The sequence below is a fragment of the Xyrauchen texanus genome, chromosome 3, assembly GCF_025860055.1.
Source record: "Xyrauchen texanus isolate HMW12.3.18 chromosome 3, RBS_HiC_50CHRs, whole genome shotgun sequence".
Classification (NCBI taxonomy): domain Eukaryota; kingdom Metazoa; phylum Chordata; class Actinopteri; order Cypriniformes; family Catostomidae; genus Xyrauchen; species Xyrauchen texanus.
The window spans coordinates 13,984,453-14,004,983 of NC_068278.1; the positions used below are offsets into that span (position 1 = coordinate 13,984,453).

The 20,531-nt window shown below is 36.7% G+C and overlaps 2 protein-coding genes across 13 annotated transcripts in view; both read left to right on the forward strand.

Moving 5' to 3' along the window:
* Nucleotides 1–13,173, forward strand: part of LOC127623938 (CAP-Gly domain-containing linker protein 2-like) — a 54,211-nt gene extending 41,038 nt beyond the window's left edge. For 2 of the 4 annotated variants that reach the window (XM_052098528.1, XM_052098534.1), the window contains 8 exons: nt 820–1,785; nt 5,063–5,120; nt 5,311–5,394; nt 5,555–5,711; nt 6,076–6,235; nt 6,535–6,723; nt 9,887–9,949; nt 11,509–13,173. In XM_052098528.1, the coding sequence (XP_051954488.1) occupies nt 820–1,785; nt 5,063–5,120; nt 5,311–5,394; nt 5,555–5,711; nt 6,076–6,235; nt 6,535–6,723; nt 9,887–9,949; nt 11,509–11,520 (1,689 nt within the window). In that variant the 3' untranslated portion in view covers nt 11,521–13,173. Of the gene's footprint in view, nt 1–819; nt 1,786–5,062; nt 5,121–5,310; nt 5,395–5,554; nt 5,712–6,075; nt 6,236–6,534; nt 6,724–9,886; nt 9,968–11,508 lie in introns of those variants that run through there. The other 2 variants (XM_052098523.1, XM_052098518.1) reach the window with 1 other exon arrangement.
* A 3,742-nt stretch (nt 13,174–16,915) lies between these two features.
* Nucleotides 16,916–20,531, forward strand: part of gtf2ird1 (GTF2I repeat domain containing 1) — a 47,691-nt gene continuing 44,075 nt past the window's right edge. For 5 of the 9 annotated variants that reach the window (XM_052098542.1, XM_052098565.1, XM_052098585.1 and 2 more), the window contains exon 1: nt 17,026–17,293. The gene's annotated coding sequence lies outside the window, so the exon portion shown is untranslated. Of the gene's footprint in view, nt 16,970–17,024; nt 17,321–20,531 lie in introns of those variants that run through there. The other 4 variants (XM_052098593.1, XM_052098557.1, XM_052098550.1 and 1 more) reach the window with 3 other exon arrangements.

Below are 20,531 nucleotides of genomic sequence, written 5' to 3' on the forward strand. Positions count from 1 at the left end.
CAACAATACATTCAGAGTAGAAAAGATTGATGGCTGTTTAGCACTTGTGAAATATCGCATAGAAGATTAAATTGTTTGAATATAATACCCTTTATCATTTCTGCTTCTAACATTCAGGCCGAAGAAAATAACTCTTAAAAAAATAAAAAATTACAATTAAAATAAATACTCACTAAACTACTGAAATGCCAAAAAACATATTCTTATTACTATAATGCAAAAAGTTTATATTATTTAAACTGTATAGCACATTTGTAAATTATAGTTCTATGTGTAAATCATGATTGCATTGCCTTTAATTTATGCTGATTTAAAAAAAATCATTGTATAGTTTTTATAGTAATGCAAATTAGCTCGTTTTCATTACAGCATTGAGAATTCGTGTGGAAGATATGCTTAATTGTCTTGGAAATATCACGTTTTTTTTTCTTCTTCTTTTTTAGGCATTTTATTTTAAGCATTTTTAAATGCAAAAATATATATTTAAAAAAAAATCCATTTGAATTTAGGGAGAGGTATGACCTGGATATTTCTATGTGAGATTCGCCCAATATTGGCTATTGAAACCTATTAGATCAGTGAAATATTGCGTGTCCCTAGTTTAATTGTTTATTTCACATTTTGAAGTATATTTTGTCATTTTAAAACCTTGAAAGTTTGCCCTATTTTGAATCCATATTTAAATCCGCCAAAATCCCCAAAAGCCTCATTGAGGAAATTACTAAATACGTTGAGAGTTGCCCCTGAGCAGCAAGAACTGGATGCTTGTGCATATAAACAGTGAATTCCTAGATTTAAGAACCTATATCTGTCCTCTAGCAAACTACAGTCGAGGAGAAGAGCCGGGTTATGCAATTGGAAGAGGAGCTGGGCGTGCGCAAGGCGGAGGTCGAGGAGCTCCAGGCTCGGCTGCAGAGAGGCTCTTCCAGCCCCGGTACAGATGCTAGAGACACGGGGCCATGCTTGAGCTCTGAGACTCTGGTTTTGCGAGAACAGCTTATCTCTGCTGGCCGAGAGCACCGCGAAGAAAGCAGCCAGTTGCGCGAGAGGTACGAGGCATCCCTGAGCACCAGCCAGAAAGAAGTTGATCGCCTTAAAGCCACCACAGAACGTCAAAGCCAGGAGATCTCCGACCTGAAGCAAAGACTTCAGCAGGCCACACGTGAAAATATAGAGATGATGGACATCTGGAAAGCCAAGCTTGATACCTTGGTTGGAGACCATCAACGTGCCCTAGAGGAGCTAAAAGCCTCATTAACAGGAGATGATGGAGCAGCTGAAAGCAGCGGAAGAGAAGGTGAAAGAACCACACCTGAGATGAGAGCAGCTCTGGAGAGCTTAAAGATGGAGCAACAACTGGAGTTGGTAAACCTGAAGGCCAGACATGAGATTGAAGCTGCAATGATGGCAAAAGAGCGTGAAGACCTTCGTGCCCGACTTCAGGAACTCCGAGACCAGCTAGAAGAGAGTGAGGAGAACTGGAGAATCCAGGTGGAAACGAAGAGCAACCAGCATAGTCTGGAGCTTAAAGAGGTCTCAGAGAAGGTCCAGAAGGCCGAGCTGAGGATCGGCGAGAATGAGAAGTCACATAAGCAGCAGGAAAGGGCCAACCAAGTTCTGAAAGAGCAGCTGGAGCTGGCTGAGAAGAAGATGATGGACTATGAGGCCCTGCAGAAGACTGAAGCTCAGAGCCGAGCAGAGATCCTCTCTCTTCAGGAGAAGCTAAGGGTCAGTGAGAACCGACTGCAAGCTATGGAGGCAGATCATACCAACCAGGATGTCAATGTAAGCAACCCTATTTTTTCAATGTTTATATGATTCTTATACGTATAAGTTAGCTAAATTGTAGTTACTATATATTAGTAAACAAGGATGCACAGATACAAAATTGGTGTGCCGATGCCAATATCAGATTATTTAAACCAGGCAACCTTTTTTTATTTAAACCTTTTTTTGATGAACACCCCCCTACTTCTGTCCCTTACCCCAGTATTTTAGCCTATTTATTTATTTATTTTTTATTTTTTTATTGTGTTGTTGCTATGAACTGTAACATCACACAATACAAGACAGTATGTAATGGGGGTGTTTGTTGATTAGCAACAAACTTATTGGGATGGCAGTGTCAGATTTCAACTACAGTGCAATACACTTCTTGGCAATCAGTTACAAAGTTTCTGTAAGTTTTATTGCATGGCTCTACCTGAGGTTGCAATTGGTGAATCTACCCAATAAACAAATCTCTGGATCCATTGGGAAGGTGATTCTATGTATATCAGATATAATGCTGCATACTTTTTGCCAGAATACATAAACCATAGGGCAGGATCAGGTGGAGTGTAAAAAGGTTCCTTCATCTATATCACATCTGAAGCAAATGTGTGAGAATTTTTTGTTGAATTTATGCAATCTTGAAGGTGTGAAATAAAGCTGATGAAGAAAATGTAATTGAATTAATCTAAATCTGGAATTTAAAGAAGATGTGACTCCGTCCTTTCAGAATTCACTCCATATGACTCCATATATGCTAATTTGCAAGTAGCCAAAGAATTCTTTATTACTTAAATTGTACCTAGTTTTAAGCTGTTTAAAAGACATTAATACTCCATCTTCATAGCATTGTTCTAAGCGGTTAATTCCATTATCAGCCCATATGTCCTTAAAACCTTCTGGAAGCAATTTGTTGCCCCATATTGGTGTCTTAGGGAAGAGAAACTCCTTCTGTCCAAATGTCTGTTGCATTTTACCCCACATCCGGACAGAATGAATGATCATAGGATTGTCAGTTATTGTTTTGATTGATTTATCATCCCAGTTATATAGCATGTCCATGGGATAATTTCCCTTTGTCTCTAGTATTTCTATTTTAAGGAAGAGAGGATCACTTCCAAACATCTGGGCCAGGTATCTAGAATGTGCTGCCCAAAAGTACATTTTTAAATTTGGTAGTTTTAGACCTCCCTGATTATAGACTAATGCCAACTTGTCTAAGTTAACTCTAGGTGTTTTGCCTTGCCATATGAAGCACCTGATCATACTATTGAGAGAGGAAAAAAAGGAAGCTGGAATATGAATTTGGAGGTATTGAAACATATATAGAAATTATATATAGAGATCATTCCCCCAGATTGAGCTTATAAAGATTCATGTCCCCATCTACATAAATACCCAAGTATTTAATACCTGCATGTGAGAGTTTGAAAGGAAGTCTATTACTTAGAGTATTACATTTAAATACAGATATTGGTAGGATTTCACTTTTATCAAAGTTAACCTTGTATCCAGAAAAGGAACTATGCGAGTGCAAGAGATTCTGCGAGTGAGAGAGTCTGTCGGATTTGTTAAGAATAAAAGAATGTCATCGGTTAGAAGCAATATTTTGAGTGTATCAGGTCAAGCTTGGTCAAGCACATCCATTAAATATGTTGTGAGCATATCTGTGTATTTTTTATAAAATTTGGTGGGAAAGCCATCTTCCTCTGCTGATTTATTAGAAGGCAGTGACTGTATAGCATCATTCAGTTCTGAGATAGTGAACGGTTTGTCCAGGCTATGCCTATATTTTTCGGATAGGAGTGATAGATTAACTGAGTAGACAAACGTTTCCATTAGTGCCGAGTCATCGTTCACTTGTGATGTTTATAGTTTTTCATAGAACTCTCTAAAAGCATTGTTTATTTCTATAGGGTTGTAGGAAAAGTTTTTACCAGTATCGATGGAATTTATTATTTGTATAATTTTGATCTGCCTTAAGCTGCCATGCCAATACTTTATGTGCTTTCTCCCCAAGTTCATAATAGTGCTGCTTTGATCTAATAATGGCCCTCTCTGCCTGATATGTATTCAGAGTGTTCTAATTCCTTTTCTTGATGATTAAGTCTCTATACAAATCTTTGGTTATGTTTTTTATATATAATTTATCGAGGGCTGAAATTTCAGATTCGAGGTCTTTCAGTTTAGCATTCCGTTGGTGTGTTAGCACTTTTGTATATGCAATGCTCTGTCCCCTAAGATAGGCCCTAAAGGCTTCCCATAAAATAAATGTATTTGTACTGGGTTTGTTTGTATGGGTAGAAATATACATTTGTTCTTTGATGAATGTATATAATTCATGTTGTTTAAGGAGACATGTTTTATCAGGTTGTGCCTGTGACATAACAAATGGAGAGTGGTCGCTCAGCAAATGAGGAAGATAATCAACCGCTAACATGTGATATGAGAGTTAGGTAGATAATTAAAAAGAATCTATTCTTGTATGTGTATTGTGTGGGTGGGAATAAAACGTCATGGTTACTGTTGTAACCTCTGTTCCCCGAGGGAAGCAACGAGACGTTGTGTCGAATGAAGTGACACAAGGGGTCTTCCTGGGACCAATGTCAAGGCCAAGGCCAAGGTCAAGTTGGCAGACAGAATTTGCATGCCCCGCCCCAGACATACGGTATAAAAGGATTCAGTTCTGAGATGGAACATAAGGGATGTTTTATTGATTTATCGGCCAATACCAATATTTGGCCAATACATCGCTGCATCTCTAGTAATAAACAGCAAATCTATGTCATTTAGTAGATTTATTTTTTATTTTTTTTTTTAAAGGAATATGTTTAGGACTCTTTCATGATTTCCAACATGATTTAGAACCAATCCTAAAAGATCCTAATGGGATTAATAAAGACCGGATTGGATCACACCTGGTTGACCACGTTGCCTATCAAAGTAGACTCTTTGATCACAAGCGAATACGAATGCGTTCAACATCAAGGACTGTGTCGAGAAAATCTGGGCTGCAAGCAGAGCAATCAGCAACACGGACAAGAACCATAATATCCTACTACATAAAGTGAAATCCTAAAGAAAAATAATGTACTTTGTTTATCCAGTAGGATCTCATTTGATGCTTAAAGGATTCTTATTTCTTCCCATTAAAATCCTTTAGAATTGGTTCCAAATTATGACAGCAATTCCAATGTCCTTTACAGTCCTGTAGGATTTTTGACTAGGGTTCGGAAAACCATTTTTGATAGTTCCCTTTCAAACATAAATATGATGTTTTCTCTCCATCTAGATGATAGAAAATAACGACAACTCAGAAGAGAAGAGTAAATTAAAACAGAACATGGAAGGTACAACACAAGTTCTAATTAATGACATCATTATATTTCTTTTTGTAATGAGCTGATAAAAGAATGCATTGATTATAAATCAACTTACTGGTATTAATGGTTTCCTATTGCCATCTGTGTATTTGTAATTATACAGTATTTTTGGAATGAAACTTTTTAGGAATGTTTATGACTTTAAACTTGATTTTAGAAACGCTGGAGAAACTCACAAAACGGGAAAAAGAAGTATTCACCCTAACAACCCAAGTAGATGCTCTAAAGACCCAAATAACTGGTAATTAAACACATCACGTTTGGAGTGTTAAATTTATGCCATTCTCATTTCAATTTTGTAAAACAAAACTGTAAATTGAAATATGTAACAGATAAACAGTGATGTTTGCCATATTATTGTTTTCATTCTAAAAATAAACTCAACTGCATCTTGTGTGTAGCCTTGGAGGAAAAGGTTTGTTTGGGTGAGAAGAAGACAGATGGACTCTTTAGGGAGAAGATGCGTTTGGAGGCAGAGCTGGAGTCCATGACCAAAAAATCTCACGATGCTTCAGGCCAGCTGGTGATTATTAGCCAGGAGCTGCTGAAGAAAGAGAGGTAAAGACCATGCCATTGGGGAGGAGAGGATGCTGTATTGTTTATTACTAGTCTGAGTAGGATTGAACCTTTAAAAATTGCCATCTGGAAATTGACTTTGGTGCTTATTTTAATGTCTTGGCTAATGAAGTACATTCCAGGATATGCTTTCTTCCTCTCTCTTACACTTATAAACTTTTGCTTGAAATTATTACACTGTCCTCTATTGGACAGCCATCATCTGGATCGTGTATTTCTTCAAATCCTTTAGGAGTTAAGACTTGACTGGATTCCTGTAACACCTTTTGTCTTCAGTTTTAGTAATGCTTAATCAAGGACCAGTGTCATTGAATCAGAATTCCACTCCATTTTGTGTGTGTATCAGGAGCCTGAATGAGCTGCGGGTATTGTTGCTGGAATCGCCGCGTCACTCTCCTGGAGTGGATCGGGAACTGAGTCGTGAAGTACACAGGGCAGAGTGGAGGGTGAAGGAACAGAAACTACAGGATGACATCAAAACCCTAAGGGAGAAACTATTGCTGCTGGTGAGGCCTGCTCTGCAGCTATTTCCTCTGTTTTTTTAGCACACTTAATTTACCACGCTTTTGGTGATATGTTTAAAAAATATAGATTTTTTTGGCCTTTTTGTCACTTTTTATTTGAGAGTAAAGTACAGAGAGGGGTATAAATGATTAGGAGAGAGAGGAAACAGGATCAAGATACTGTATGTATCAAGTTGGATTTGAACTTGCGTTTAATTTTCAGCAATACAATTTCATTCAGTGAGGTAAATAGTATTAATGTCTAGATTTTTTTTTTAATTTGTATGACTTCCACATCTCAGGGTCAGGAGAGGGCGTCCCCTGACCACCGCCGGTACTCAATGATGGACCCTTCTGCTTCAGACACCGAGATGTCCCGTCTTCGTCAACGGCTTCTGAGCACAGAAGATGCTCTGAGGAATGCTCTAGAACACAACCAATACGTGGACCAACTAGTGCAAGCTATGCATACTCGCCCGGACAAGAACCAGGTAAACAAACACACCTGAGCAGACCTGAATCTTCTTAACGAAACTTAAAATCTACTAGAAATAAAAAGACATCCTTTAAGCAGACATACACTTCATGGCCAAAATGATGTCGCCACATGGGTCTGGTTGCACCAGCTGTGCACAAGGTTTAAATCATGGTTCCCACAGGTCCTTAAAAAATCTTAAAATGTCTTAAATTCAGTTTTCTAAAATGTAACGTTATAAAAAGTCTTAAATATCTTAAATGGTATTACAAAAGTCTTAAAGGAATATTCCTGGTTCAATACAATTTATGCTCAGTCAACAACATTTGTGGCATAATATTGATTACCACAAACATTAATTCTACTCGTCTGTCCTTTTCTTAAAAAAAAAAGCAAAAATCGAAGTTACAGTGAGGCACTTACAATGGAAGTGAACGGGGCCAATTTTTGGAGAGATTAAACACACAATTGTGAAGCTTATAATTTTATAAAAGCACTTTCATTTAATTCTTTTGTTAAAACTTGTTAATTAATTGAGCTGCAAAGTTGTTTAAATAGTTTTATGGTTTACGGCATTACATCATCATGGCAATGAATAGCAAGCGATTTTATCACACTAAAATCATGTTAACACAAATATTGTTTACGTCTTGTGGCTATCATTTTAAAACGGTAAGTAATATAATGTTTACGGATTGGCCCCCATTCACTTCCATTGTAAATGCTTCAGCGGAACACAGAGTTTTGATTTGCAAAACGAGGGACAAGTTGAAAGTAATTTTTGTGGTAATCAACATTGTGCCACAAATGCTGTCGATTGAGCTTAACTTGTTTTGAACCCGAAATATTCCTTTAATTATCATTTAAAGAGGTCTTAAATTTGGGGTTGTAAAGACCAGAATGGCAATATGGCCCTAATGTGATTATTAAACTTTAAAAGGTAAGATTTAATTTAATAAAATATAAAATATTATATTATTATATAATAATCTGTGTGCACGTCGGGCTTTAAATTGGAAAGAACACAGGGCACTTGAGACGTTTCCAGCTAAATTGGAGCGTTTAGCAATCAATGAATACCAGACATTAGGGATGGGCAGATTGATCCTAAAGTATCAATACTTCCAATACTGATGTTGAATCAAAAACAGACAAAATATTGACACACAAAAATATTGATTCTAAAAAAAATGAAAAACTACGGATATTATTATTTGGTTACCATCAACATGAACAATAATCATAAGCTTCAAAGTGAAGAAAAAAAGGATTAGGTTAAATTAGCAAATACTTGGATGCAGGATGTGAGCTATTTCTTCTTCCACTCATCTTAACATGTATGCTGAAAGACACAAGCAGACAAGCGCTTGTGCCGTCACAAGGCTCGTTCAGACAAGAGGGTTCAGTGCCTTGCAGAGGTAATGATAGAAAATCAGAGAAACAGCTTCTGGAGTAAATTCACACTAAAATAAACATATCGAAAGGTGACATTTCATTTAATGAGTTTGTGAGGAATTGTTGTTAATAAGTAATTGAAAAATAGTTAACAATGGTTTTACTATAGTAATATTGTAGTAGTAACCATGGTTACTTGTGTTGTAACTATGGTTTAACTAAATCCCATGATTAGACTATAATTATTGTAATGAAACCATGGTTCATTTTTGTAAGGGTAAACAAAACAGAAGTTTTAAATATGTTCTGTTTAGGCTCACAAATGTAAAAAAAAACAAAAAACATATATAATTAATGACTTGAATTATGACTACAAATAATATTTTAAATTACTAATTTTATCCCACAAATTCGCAAAAAATGTAATTTAATAATATCGGTATCGACAATATTGGACTTGAAATGATTGGTATCAGATCAAAAAGAAAATAAGTGGTATCACCTATCCCTACCGGGCATTTATGGCAAGCAATCGCTGACGATCTACTGTTGATCATGTTTACTTTAAAGTGTTTGTATTGTAATATGTTGTAGATTAATGTAAAAGTGCATATTTTATTTTTCCTTAAATGTTTGAATGAGCAGCTGAAAGCAGTGAAGCACAGACATTTCAAAATAAGAGTCTCCTGTAGTATATCATGCTAGGTTTATTTTTAAAAGTCCTGCATTATGCACCAAATCTTTTTTCTTTTTTTCTTCTTCTGATTATTAGTAGTATTATGGATGCACTATAATCTGCTTTTGGGATTTCATTAAATTTGGACTCTTGTAGCCTCTGTCTAGCCCGCCCTGTCACAGGACAGGAAGGAAAGACTTTTTGAATTTTAAGATTAGTTGAAACTTGGGATTCCAATGACATCAGGTGACACACACATGAAAATGCATCATTTAGATCAGTTTTATACTAAAGATAATGTTTTCTCTTGTAAATGTAAACAATTTTAAGCATCAACATCATCTTATATGTCTCAAGGATTGAAGTCAACATGAGTTCATTGATGTCATTTAATCAATTTGCATTTTTAGTCCAACCGTTAAGCCCATCCACGCATGCAGCGACAATAGGATCTCATTCATTTGTAACTTTCAGTGACATCTGATGATTAGCTGTGGGCATGACCAGCAACTTCAGAAAGTTGAGAAAAGTTAACCTTTATGCAAATGATGCGTGACTTTCGGCAGAGACTATTTATAGATCACGTAATTCGTCTGCTGAAAGATAATGGCTGCAGGAGAAGTTAAATTTTCTTTGAGCGATTTCAATGTTCTATAGGATTTGTCTGTAACCACATGGATCTAATAAAAAATTATGCATGGAAAATAAATTGGCTGTCTGAGTGAGTTTGATTCGTACATTGATAGCTTGTTCATCTTGATATTGATTTAATACACTGAGCACTACTGTAGTTCAATCAAATACACTTTCCCCTTCAGGATGTTCATTTTAAGTGACAAGAAAACAGATTCCTTGTCAAATTAGAATGACATCTTAGTTTAACCAGCAGTAAATCTCATCTGTGATCAGTTTTTCAGAAGATATGGCCAGACGTGCAGTCCACCAATAAAGTTATTGGGACAGCAGTAGGAACACCCACTACTGTTATACAGTACAGGGACTAGCGACATCAAGCGATAAAGTCGCTGCATGTGTGAACGCTGCATGTTTGCTCTTGCTTATTGTCCTGTACACTATAGTTGAATTAACTCTAGTTTGTTTCCTACAGGCACATGCTAGTGCAAATTCTGCAAATGGAATCCATCAAGAAGACGCTTCCTTAACACAAGAGGTAAATATTTCTGTCTAAAAATCATATAGAATATAATACATAAAGACATTTTCATGGAAGAGTTCTTGCCTTAAAGGGACAGTTCACCTGAAATGTACTCCTCCTCATGTTCTTCCAAACCCATATGACTTTTTTGTTCTTCCATAGAACACAAAAGGAGATGTTAGGCAGAATGTAAGCCCAAGTCACCATTCGCAATCATTCAATGAAAAAACGTGTAATGAACGTGAATGGTGGCTGAAGTTTACATTCTGCTTTACATCTCTTGTATTCACAGATAATCAAGTTTTGTGTTAGACGGATTTAGAACAACATGAGGGTGAGTAAATTATGACAGAAATACAACTTTTGGGTGAAATAGCCCTTTGTCATTGTCACTGAAAATAAAGGGGTCATGAAATGCTCTTTTTTTTATAGTTACATTTTTTTCCTGAGGTCCACTCATGTAAGTTAAGGTTTTTTTTTGCACCAAAACATAATTTTGTGATATATGATCATTTTCCACCCAGTCTTGGTTTTTGCCTAATCACCACCTGTAAAGTTCAATGTAAACACCCACTGTTCTGATTGGCTAACATCATGCAGCCCCTCAAATACAGCCATGTTTAAAACAGTTGGAAGATAATAAACAAGCGCCACAAAATTTCAGGGTTTACACATAATGCACATCCAACACATTGCATCTGACTATATTAAACTGTTCATCTCAAGCACAACCATTAACACTCAGCACTATAAACTGTCAAACTGTCGAAATATTCATGAATTAAATTGTTTACTTATGCCCCATCCTACAAAAACAGTTCTTTTGCAAAGCTTGAATCAAATAATGACACAAGCAATTCATGCTGAAATGAGATGAAAAAACATACAATCCATTCTGAAAAAACGCACATAATTAGTCCAAAGCACGGTGAATAGATGCACATAAATACATATCACATTGCTAGAAATGCATCAGAAAGGTCAAAGACATACATCTAGTGCATGTTTACATACACCAACAATTAAAAATAGTGCAGATGTGCAAAAGAATGCACGTTTGAGCTAAAAAAGAAAAAAGGCAAGATGCAGAGCAGCTGGTGAAACAGAATGGTGTCTCCTCTTAAGAGTTTAGAGCAGCAACAGATACATGACAACAGTCAAAGACGTCTGTCTAGTGCATGTTTATATACAAAAATAATTCAAAATTGTCCAGATGTGTGTCCTTTAGTGTTCAGGAGTAGTGAGCCCACACTAGGCCTGCCTGTCCTGTTCTCTCTCAGCTTACAAACTGAAGTACCAAGGGTGCAATGATGTAATATAGGCAGTGATGTTTTTTCACTATAGATGCAGTCATGAGTTATTTGGCTCCCAAATAATGTAGGGGATAAATTATTTACTGCATTGGGTATTAAGTTTTGTTCTGAAATTTAGTGTTTTTTTAGTAGAATGACCTCTTATATGTCAAAATATCAAGGAAAATTGATGATTCTTTATGACATAAATATGTTTAAATATGTGCATATATTATGTTTTCATATTGATAATTTGTCTGCAAAACCCTGTTTATCTTTTAGGAAGAACACTGATGAGGGCTAAAGAAATGTGTGGATGTATTAAGGAGGAATGGAGGTGTATTGCAAAAGAAGAATCCTGTTTGATGCCTTGACCTTTGGACTAATGCTTCACTGGACATCGTATTTTCAGATTTCAGTTACCACCAAAACAACAACTTTATAGATGAACAAACAGAAACCACATGTTGAATAATATCTAAAATGATCTGAGATGCTATAAAAAGTCTGATATGGTTTCAATGGTCATGGTACAACTTCTGACACTGACACTGACCCCTGTAGACTACCTCCGAGATGGACATTGATATCTGACTTGCAAAATGAGAGCACATTGGTCAGGATGCTTGAATCCTCGGAAAAACATTACTCTGCTATACTCCCAATTGGCTGTAACCGGTTGCAGTTTAGAATACGATTTTGGCCTCAATTTATATCTGTTTAATTTATTTGCCATTTATGCTTTTCACCTTATTTTAGATTAAATAATCAAAGAGATAGACTGGCCAACTCCCAGCTTAGGGTTTGAAGGACCCGAGCGTGTCAGTCTTACTAGAGACTGTAGCAAACCAGTAAATAAAAAAGATAGGCTCCCATGCTGGATTTCTTTACCTGCTCATTTTTGTTTTCATTGAGACTGATGATGAATTACACAGTATTCAGCAACCATGTTAAGCGAAATTAGTGAGTTAAGGTGCACCATGAAGTTACAAGAGCCAGTATTGCAGTTTTAAGTAAACATTAGTGTGTGCCCTTGCATTATTATACAATTTTAGCAGACAACTCCCAATATGTAGTTAAATTCAATATTAAGCCAACTGCTTTAATTTGTTGTTTTTAAAACTGATGCAGTGTAAATCACAATGCTGAATCATTTCATTGATCTGTTTTATTTTAGTTCTTCGTAATTCAGTATTACCTACAACTTCCCTTTGGAGTGTCTTTTCTTACACTCTAAAGGGAAGGTACTACATGCATAAGTGAGGATGACGTTCTGTGGTTTCATCTTTCAATTGGCATTTTCTAGAAGTGACATTTTGTTAATAGTAAACGTTATATGTTTCATTACAGGTACACACTCTTAAGAATGCATTTTGCTTCTTAAAAGATATTGCTTTTGAAGTTTAAAACAGGTTTAAAACTGTATTTAGATAAAAGGAATTTCCTTTTCACCGGTAGTACCGCCCAACAAACAAAGACGCGATTCTGTGACACATGCATTTATTAAGTGTGTTAATCTAAGATCAGATTCCACTTTGTCAATACAGATCTTTGTAATTATGAACTACAGATCAGGTCTGATGTTGAAACAATACAAAAACAACCGGAATTGCAATCCCATAAATCAATATATACACAGTGGTAATCCAGAAGTTATTCTCTCCATTAAAACAATACATTAATACTGTGCAATTTGGTCATATTTGGTTATAAAGCAACTTTTTACTCACATGATTGTCATTTCAAGCTAAAAAAAAATTTAATACAAATATTTGTAATCCAAAAGAAGAGGGAAAATGATAGGGCTGGCCCCAAGTTTTGCATTTGAAATTGCTTCAAATTGCTGTTGCATTCAATAAAAAGATGCCTTTTATCTGTTGCAAAACAGTTCACTCACTTAAAACTTGCTGTAATGGTTCCCGAAAATCAGTAATTAAACATTACCAAAACAGAAGTTTGTGTTTTATAATTTTTTACATTTATATTTATGCATTTGGCAGACGCTTTTATCCAAAGCGACTTTCAGTGCACTTATTACAGGAACAATCCCCCCGGAGCAACCCGGAGTTAAGTGCCTTGCTCAAGGACACAATGGTGGTGTCTGTGGGGATCGAACCAGCGACCTTCTGATTAATAGTAATGTGCTTTAGCCCACTATGCCACCACCACTCCTATCATTTTATCATTTCATTTGAAAAGGTTTCCGCAGAGCTTTCAAGTAGCCTAATAATAATTTACCACCTCAGGCCCAAAGAACACTGTCCAAAAAATTCAAAAGAAGTTACAGTTTGGATTTAAAAAGGAGATACTTAGGAGCCTATGACTGGATCATTATTGCAGTGATTAATGATGATGCGGTGTGTAGCTTCTTATTTCTTAAACATTCATGTCGGAAGACATATCCTGTGGTTGTGGAGAAGATGGTACTGTGTTTCAGAAGGGTCAAATTATTGGCATGTATCAAGCAAAGAAAAAACTAAGGAGGTTGTTGAAATCACTGGAATTGGATTAAGAACTGTCCAGCGCATTATTAAAGCCTGGAAGGATGGTGGTGAACCATCAGCTTCATGGAAAAAAATCTTGAATGAACGTGATCGGAGATCATTAAAACAATTGAAGTCAAATCGTAAAAAATGAATGTAAGAGCATTTCCACGTGCACAACTTGATGAGAATTTACAGGATTGGGAATAAATAGCTGTTGGCCACAAGAGAGCCACTTGTTAGTGAGGGAAACATGACTTCAATTTGTTAGGGAGCATAAAGGTTTGACTGTGGAGCAATGGAAAAAGGTAATGTGGTCTGATGTGTCCAGATTTACCCTATTCCAAAGCGATGCACAGGTTATGCGTAGTACCCATGTACAATCCTCTGGAGGCAGTGTTATGATCTAGGGTTGCTTCAACTGGTCAGGTCTAGGCAATTCTATGAAGTCAGCTGACTAACTGAATGTACTGAATGACCAGGTTATCCCATCAATGGGATATTCCAGGAGGACAATGCCAAGAGTTATCTGGCTCAAATTGTGAGAGTGGTTCAGAGAGCATGATGAATCATTTTCACACATGAGTTGGCCACCACAGAGTTCTGACCTAAACACCATTGAAACACTTTGGGATGTGCTGGAGAACATTACGGAGTGGTTTGATTCTCCCGTCATCAATACAAGATCTCTGCCAAAAATGAATTCAACTCTAGAAGGAAATAAATGTTGTGACGTTGCATAATGTTGTTGAAACAATGCCACAACGAATGCACGCCATGATCAAAGCAAAAGGCGGTCCAACAAAATATTAGTGTATGCAACTTTTTTTTTTTGCCAGTGTACTAGTGACCAATATTTACAAAATAATAAAATACTCTTAATTATATTTGTAAAGGTACAAGGTTGTTTTTTGTTTGTTTGTTTTTTACTGAAGATGCTAAATGCAATTGGCTGCAGGTCTGTAACCGCTGTAGACATTCAGGTGCTATCATAGGAAGATGCGTTCCACAATATTCAGATTAGTGGTCCACAAATATGTTTTCAATGGTTGATTCTTTAACTATTACTCTACTGCCTTGCAAAGGACCAGTAGTTTTAGTTCTTTGTGATAGTTAAGTTAAATATTTCATGGTTAAAGGTCAGTGCAAGCATGGCTATGGCCATAACAGGCAAATATTGTACCACAATTTCAGCTGGTTTTGGATGAGAACAAACCAAATTGTAACTAATTTTCACTGTATATCTTGCCATTGCAATCTCTTGGCATGATCATGCTGCCATTTAAATGCTTTTTAAACGTTTTGTTCGGTTCAATTAATCACATTTAAAAGCTTTGTCTCAAATGATGAATTACACCTCTTCACTTCATGTTCATACACCCCTGTACACCTCTGCTTTTATGATGGTACCCTTTCCAACAATATGATGTTAGAAAAACAAAACCATTCTTTTTTAAAGGGGGAAATATTTCAAAATGTGAGGAACAAAGATGCATATAGCATTAAAGAAACAAACAAACAAACAAAAAATCTACATAGTGCAAGCATGATGTTTTAAAGCACTAAAGGAAAAATTTAAGTAGAATTCAAATAACCCAATGAAATGAAATATTCCTGTGAAGTTTTTTGTTTAACATTTCTTTTGTAGTGCACACTCAGAGGTAGATCTATCAAATAAGTTCCTACATATTCAATAAATTGCGGGCCGGCCTTCTTAAAGAATATTTTACACACATTGTTTTGAGCATTTTTTTGGTGTGTGGTTTCATGGTCAACATTACATGTATATTTATGAGATATGAATGTATGTAATGCATAATTATTATATTATATTATATTTAAAGGTATAGTTGACCCAAAAATGAAAATTCTGTCATAATTTACTCGCCCTCATGCCTTCCCAGATGTGGATGACTTTCTTTCTTCTGCTGAACACACAGATTTTTAGAAGAATATTTCAGCTCTGTAGGTTCTCTCAGTGCAAGTGAATGGTGACCAAAACTCAGAAGGTCCAAAAAGCACATAAAGGCAGCATAAAAGTAATCTAAATGACTCCAGTGGTAAAATCCATGTCTTCTGAAGCGATATGATAGTTGTGGGTGAGAAACAGATGAATATATATCTTTTTTTTACTATACATTCTCCTCCCTACCCAGTAGGCGGCAAAATGCATGAAGAATGTGAATCGCCAAAAATAAAAGAATGTGGAAGTGAAAATGGAGATATTCAGTAAAATAGGACTTGAACATTTAACTGTTTCTCACCCACACCTATCATATCACTTCTGAAGACATGGATTAACCACTGAAGTCGCATTAATTTTATGCCACGTTTATGTGCTTTTTGGGTCATCAAAGTTCAGGCCACCATTGACTTGAATTGTTTTGCGTTGAATTGGACCAACAGAGCTGAAATATTCTCCTAAAAATCTTCCTTTGTGTTCTGACGAATTTTCATTTTTGGGTGAACTATCCCTTTAAATCCTCTGCTTCTTCTCCACAAATGACCTGTGCAGAAGATATTTCAGAATAACATTCAAATAGCAAACAAGAAGTAAAAATAAGAAACCAGTCAACCGTATGATTTAGAGATACATGACGGAGGTCTTGAACTTTTGCTGAAGTTTAAGATCTGATCACATGATATTAAAAATGAATACATACTTTATACATGTATTATTTTTAATTAAATATAATATGTTTTAGTATAGGGTATATTTTAATGATCATTTTATATATATATTATAATATATATATATATATATACAAATGTAATAATTCAGATTATGTTTATTAAAAAAATATATATATATAATAATATAATATATATATTATTAAAAAATTGTTACTAAACATAATTTGAATTATTACATTTGTATTAAACATTTATTAGACAGGGCATCTGGGCCCAGGGCATTTACAATAAGGCTTACTAATCAACAATGCGTTATGCATATCTTATGCTCATAAATGCATGAGCAAACATTTTAAGATGTGTGTGTGTGTTTCTTTCTCACAACTCTGTAAACAGAAGGTGTTATTATAAGGCTGCATAAAATAACAGTTCTGAGATAATTTCGCATATAGTAGTCTAGTTCATCTTAAAATAAAACAACAATAAAAGAGGGCAGCGGAGAGGGTGCAGTGAGAACAATAGATATGTTACAGTCACAATGTCAAAAGAGTTAGTTGGGCACATTTATCACACGACTGTCGGCGAGTTTTCCTCCGTGCTTTTCCTTCCAGCGGTTCTTTAATCCTGTATGTAAATTACAGCCAATAGATGCTGTTGTTGAGTTGGGCTGGGATTAGCGGAGGCGAATGAGTTTCAATTTTACTGGATTACAGAACAAAGAGAGGGGAAAGGGGACACACTCCGGTGTTAAAGAAAAACAGAAAGAAAAAAACGGGGAAAATTGATCAAATAAATCACGTCGATACAATTTCAACATACTAGCGACGCGAGGCACATGCTCGAGATTATGAGATTGATCAAAGTCGCTATCGCTTTTCTTTAGATGGGAATTCAGACCTCACTGTTGGATTAAACGGAGAATAAACCTATTCCGGGATTGACAGCATAAGGTAATTAAACTAAAGACGGGATAATTGGTAAGGATTACGTCTAGTACACTTTATTTATATGTCAAAATACATGTACGAATATAATTCTTCAACACGTGACTTTTTATGAATGTTGAAAAAGTGAAATTACAGATTATAATTCAGGGGGAGGAGGATGGCTAGGAGTGTTAGCACACTGGCTATCATGCTAAAACGGTGCATGCGAATGGATGACACGCAACGCGATGTTTTATACGCATTTAAAACAACAACAACGCTTGTTCTTGATGAATGCTTAAAACATTTGCGTTGAGCGTTTTATTGTGGACGCTATTCTATTGTTACAGTTATATTGTTGACTGGGTGATACAATATTATAATTGCGTTTGTTCCGTGCGGTCGACGGAAATGGTGGAAATTGGCGTTGTTAAGGTTAACAAATAGACGTGTTTGTCGCCCTGAGAAGGTCACGTTTACAATGTCAAGTCTGCTAATCTGCCACTTTCTGAACTATGAAGGCTGGTAGTAGATTGTGCATATGTGAATATGCCCCAGTAAGTTTACTCCTGAGTAATAACATCACATAAACTTGCATAGTTTTCCTCAAAAGACCTCTAGACCGTCAGATAGTGAGGGTCAAGGTTTATATTCTGTCCCATTTATGTTGCTATAACTGTAACATGAACCAAACCAGTATCACAAGTAAGGGTCATTAACACGTAATGTATATTTAGATTGATAAATACTCAAAACCGATTCTTATTTATTGTTAATGAGACCAAACCCTTGTTCTAACAACAAGAACCATGGCACTACCATTTGTTTTTTGGTACAGCATAAAATGGTATGAGACAAGACAGCCAGTAGCACAACAAACAACAACAGTCTAAAAACTACAAACCCTCTGCATGCATATGAGGACGTATCATTAAATTAGTATTCTTTTTTTTTCTTCTTCTTCTGGACATATGTACCTAGTCAATGCCATAGTTTGTTTTGTTCCATGGTAGTACCATGGTATTCTTTGAATTACCTTGACGTACCATGCAAATACCATGGTATATGTAGATGTAATCATTCAGCAACATTGTATTTATCCAAGTACTGTTGGTTGATTCACAGCTCACTGCTCAATTATCGTATATCTGTATGTCCATATGCACATAACTTAATCGTTTGTAAGGGCGTGCTTTCTTTGCCGATGTGTATCAAAATCAAGGCAGCAAGTTTCCAGGCCACCCTATTCTGTGTTTGTGTGATGCAACATTTTTGTGTGGCCTTCGGGGAAAATGGCCAGGATGAAAGGATTTATGACCAATTTAAAGTCTATCACTTTTTTGTATTTTTGAAGGGATCTGTGTACAGAATCTGTATAAAGGCTGTTAGCGAAAGTAATGTGCATCAATGGCAGAGCCACAAGCCTCTAAGGGCAAAACCGCTCGTAAACCCTCGATACGCTTTATTACTTTTAAACTTTTTTTTTTTAATAACTTTTCAAAGTTAAAGCAGCAGCTACATTTTGCCTCCTCCAGAGCTGAGGATGTCTGATAGCATGAATGAAAAAACATTTTCCTGCGATCCCCTATAGACTTTTAACTCTTGATTGTTAACTCATGTATTTTGTCTACTGGAAAAAGAGTGTAGAGTACAAAAAAAGTGAATTACACAAGAAGCTTAAGGTGTCAGATGAATGTTGTTTCGTCTGCAAATAGGATGAGTTTGTTCAAAGTCTTACTCATCTCTTTTTCATCAAAGGTGTTTTGTTAAACTCAGAAGTGTCAAGACAAAGCTTTTAAATGGTCTTAACCCTTCCCATACTTGATTATTAGTAGGGCTGTCACGATTACTCAATTTAATTTGATTACTCGATTAAAAGTACAACATTTTAGAATCGACAAATAAAAAACAAGGCGGAAGTGACGCAGTCCACGAACGAGGGTCCGAACACATAACGACAAAAGGTGTCAACTGTGTGAGAGCACTTCACTTTAGATTTAACAAAACAATGGATTTCCCTTCCGACTCAGTACACTTGACATTGTGTAGTTATGCATACTTCATACACAATCTATTTGAAACCTCTCTACAATAACGCCGATATTCTAGTATTGGCTATGGAGTTTTAGCCCCGCCTGTCTTGGCACAAAACTGACCACTATAAAAACAGGTGCACAGACACCATTTCCTCAGAATTTCTTCCGTTCAAGACAGCAATTATCTCTTGTCTCGAAGCCACCTACCCTTCGCCACCGATGCACACAAGTCAGCGGATGGAATCTTCCCCTGCAAGTGGTCCGGCGAACATCTCTCCGCCTCGTCGCAGTGCATCGGCAGGTGTAGAGTATCCTTTTAAAAGCATTTGTAATTTGTGTGATATAAATATAAATTATATATATATTATTTTATTATATATATTTATATATATATCTAAAAGAGCCACTTACGTGTTCACGTCTTTTTCTAGATGTCGTTCCGTTAGTGTTCATTGTGCGAGAGACTCATCCTGCTGTCATACAAGCATGAGAGCTGCGTTTTCTGTCTGGCCCGTGCCCACACAGCGTCAACTCTCATGGAGACAGACTGTCCTCACTGTGAGGACATGGGTCTCAAGTCACTTCGCTCATGAATCGCCCTCGTTCTGAGGAACGATTCAGCCTCTCGCGCCCTCCCACCTGCCTCTTCTGTGATACCCGAGGATTCACACGAGGAGGCACGGCGGGGGCACGAGGTCGAGCAGGATGAATTTGAGATGGATTTTGTGCCAGCACACGCCCCACTAGCCCCTCAATCTCCACGAAGCGCATGTTTCGCAATATGCTATGTGCGACTCAGCAGCAGTCACAAGCTATAAGACACTTTATGCCCAAATGGAGCATAGTGCAGACTCTGTTTCAAGCCAAAGAGCCATGCCTGCTTACTCGGCGCCAGCACCTGCCTCTGCCAAGCCACCGGTGAGGACACGCAAGCCGTGGCCCAGAAGGAAGCGACTATACCAGTACCCACCTTGTGCAGACGAGAGGAACTCCCCCGCACAGCGGAAGCACTCCTGACGGGCTCACCACTTTGAAGTGGAAAACGGAGCCTGTGGTTCCCTCCGGTGCTCAAAAGAAGGCTCGATTGGAGACAAAGAACACTGTTCCCCATCTCCCCACTGCTGTTCATCGGGAGAGGAATATTGTTGCTCACAATGTTTTGCAAAATGTAGTTTCTCTGTCCTATGCAACAAAAAATGCTATACAGAATGCATGAAAGAATACAG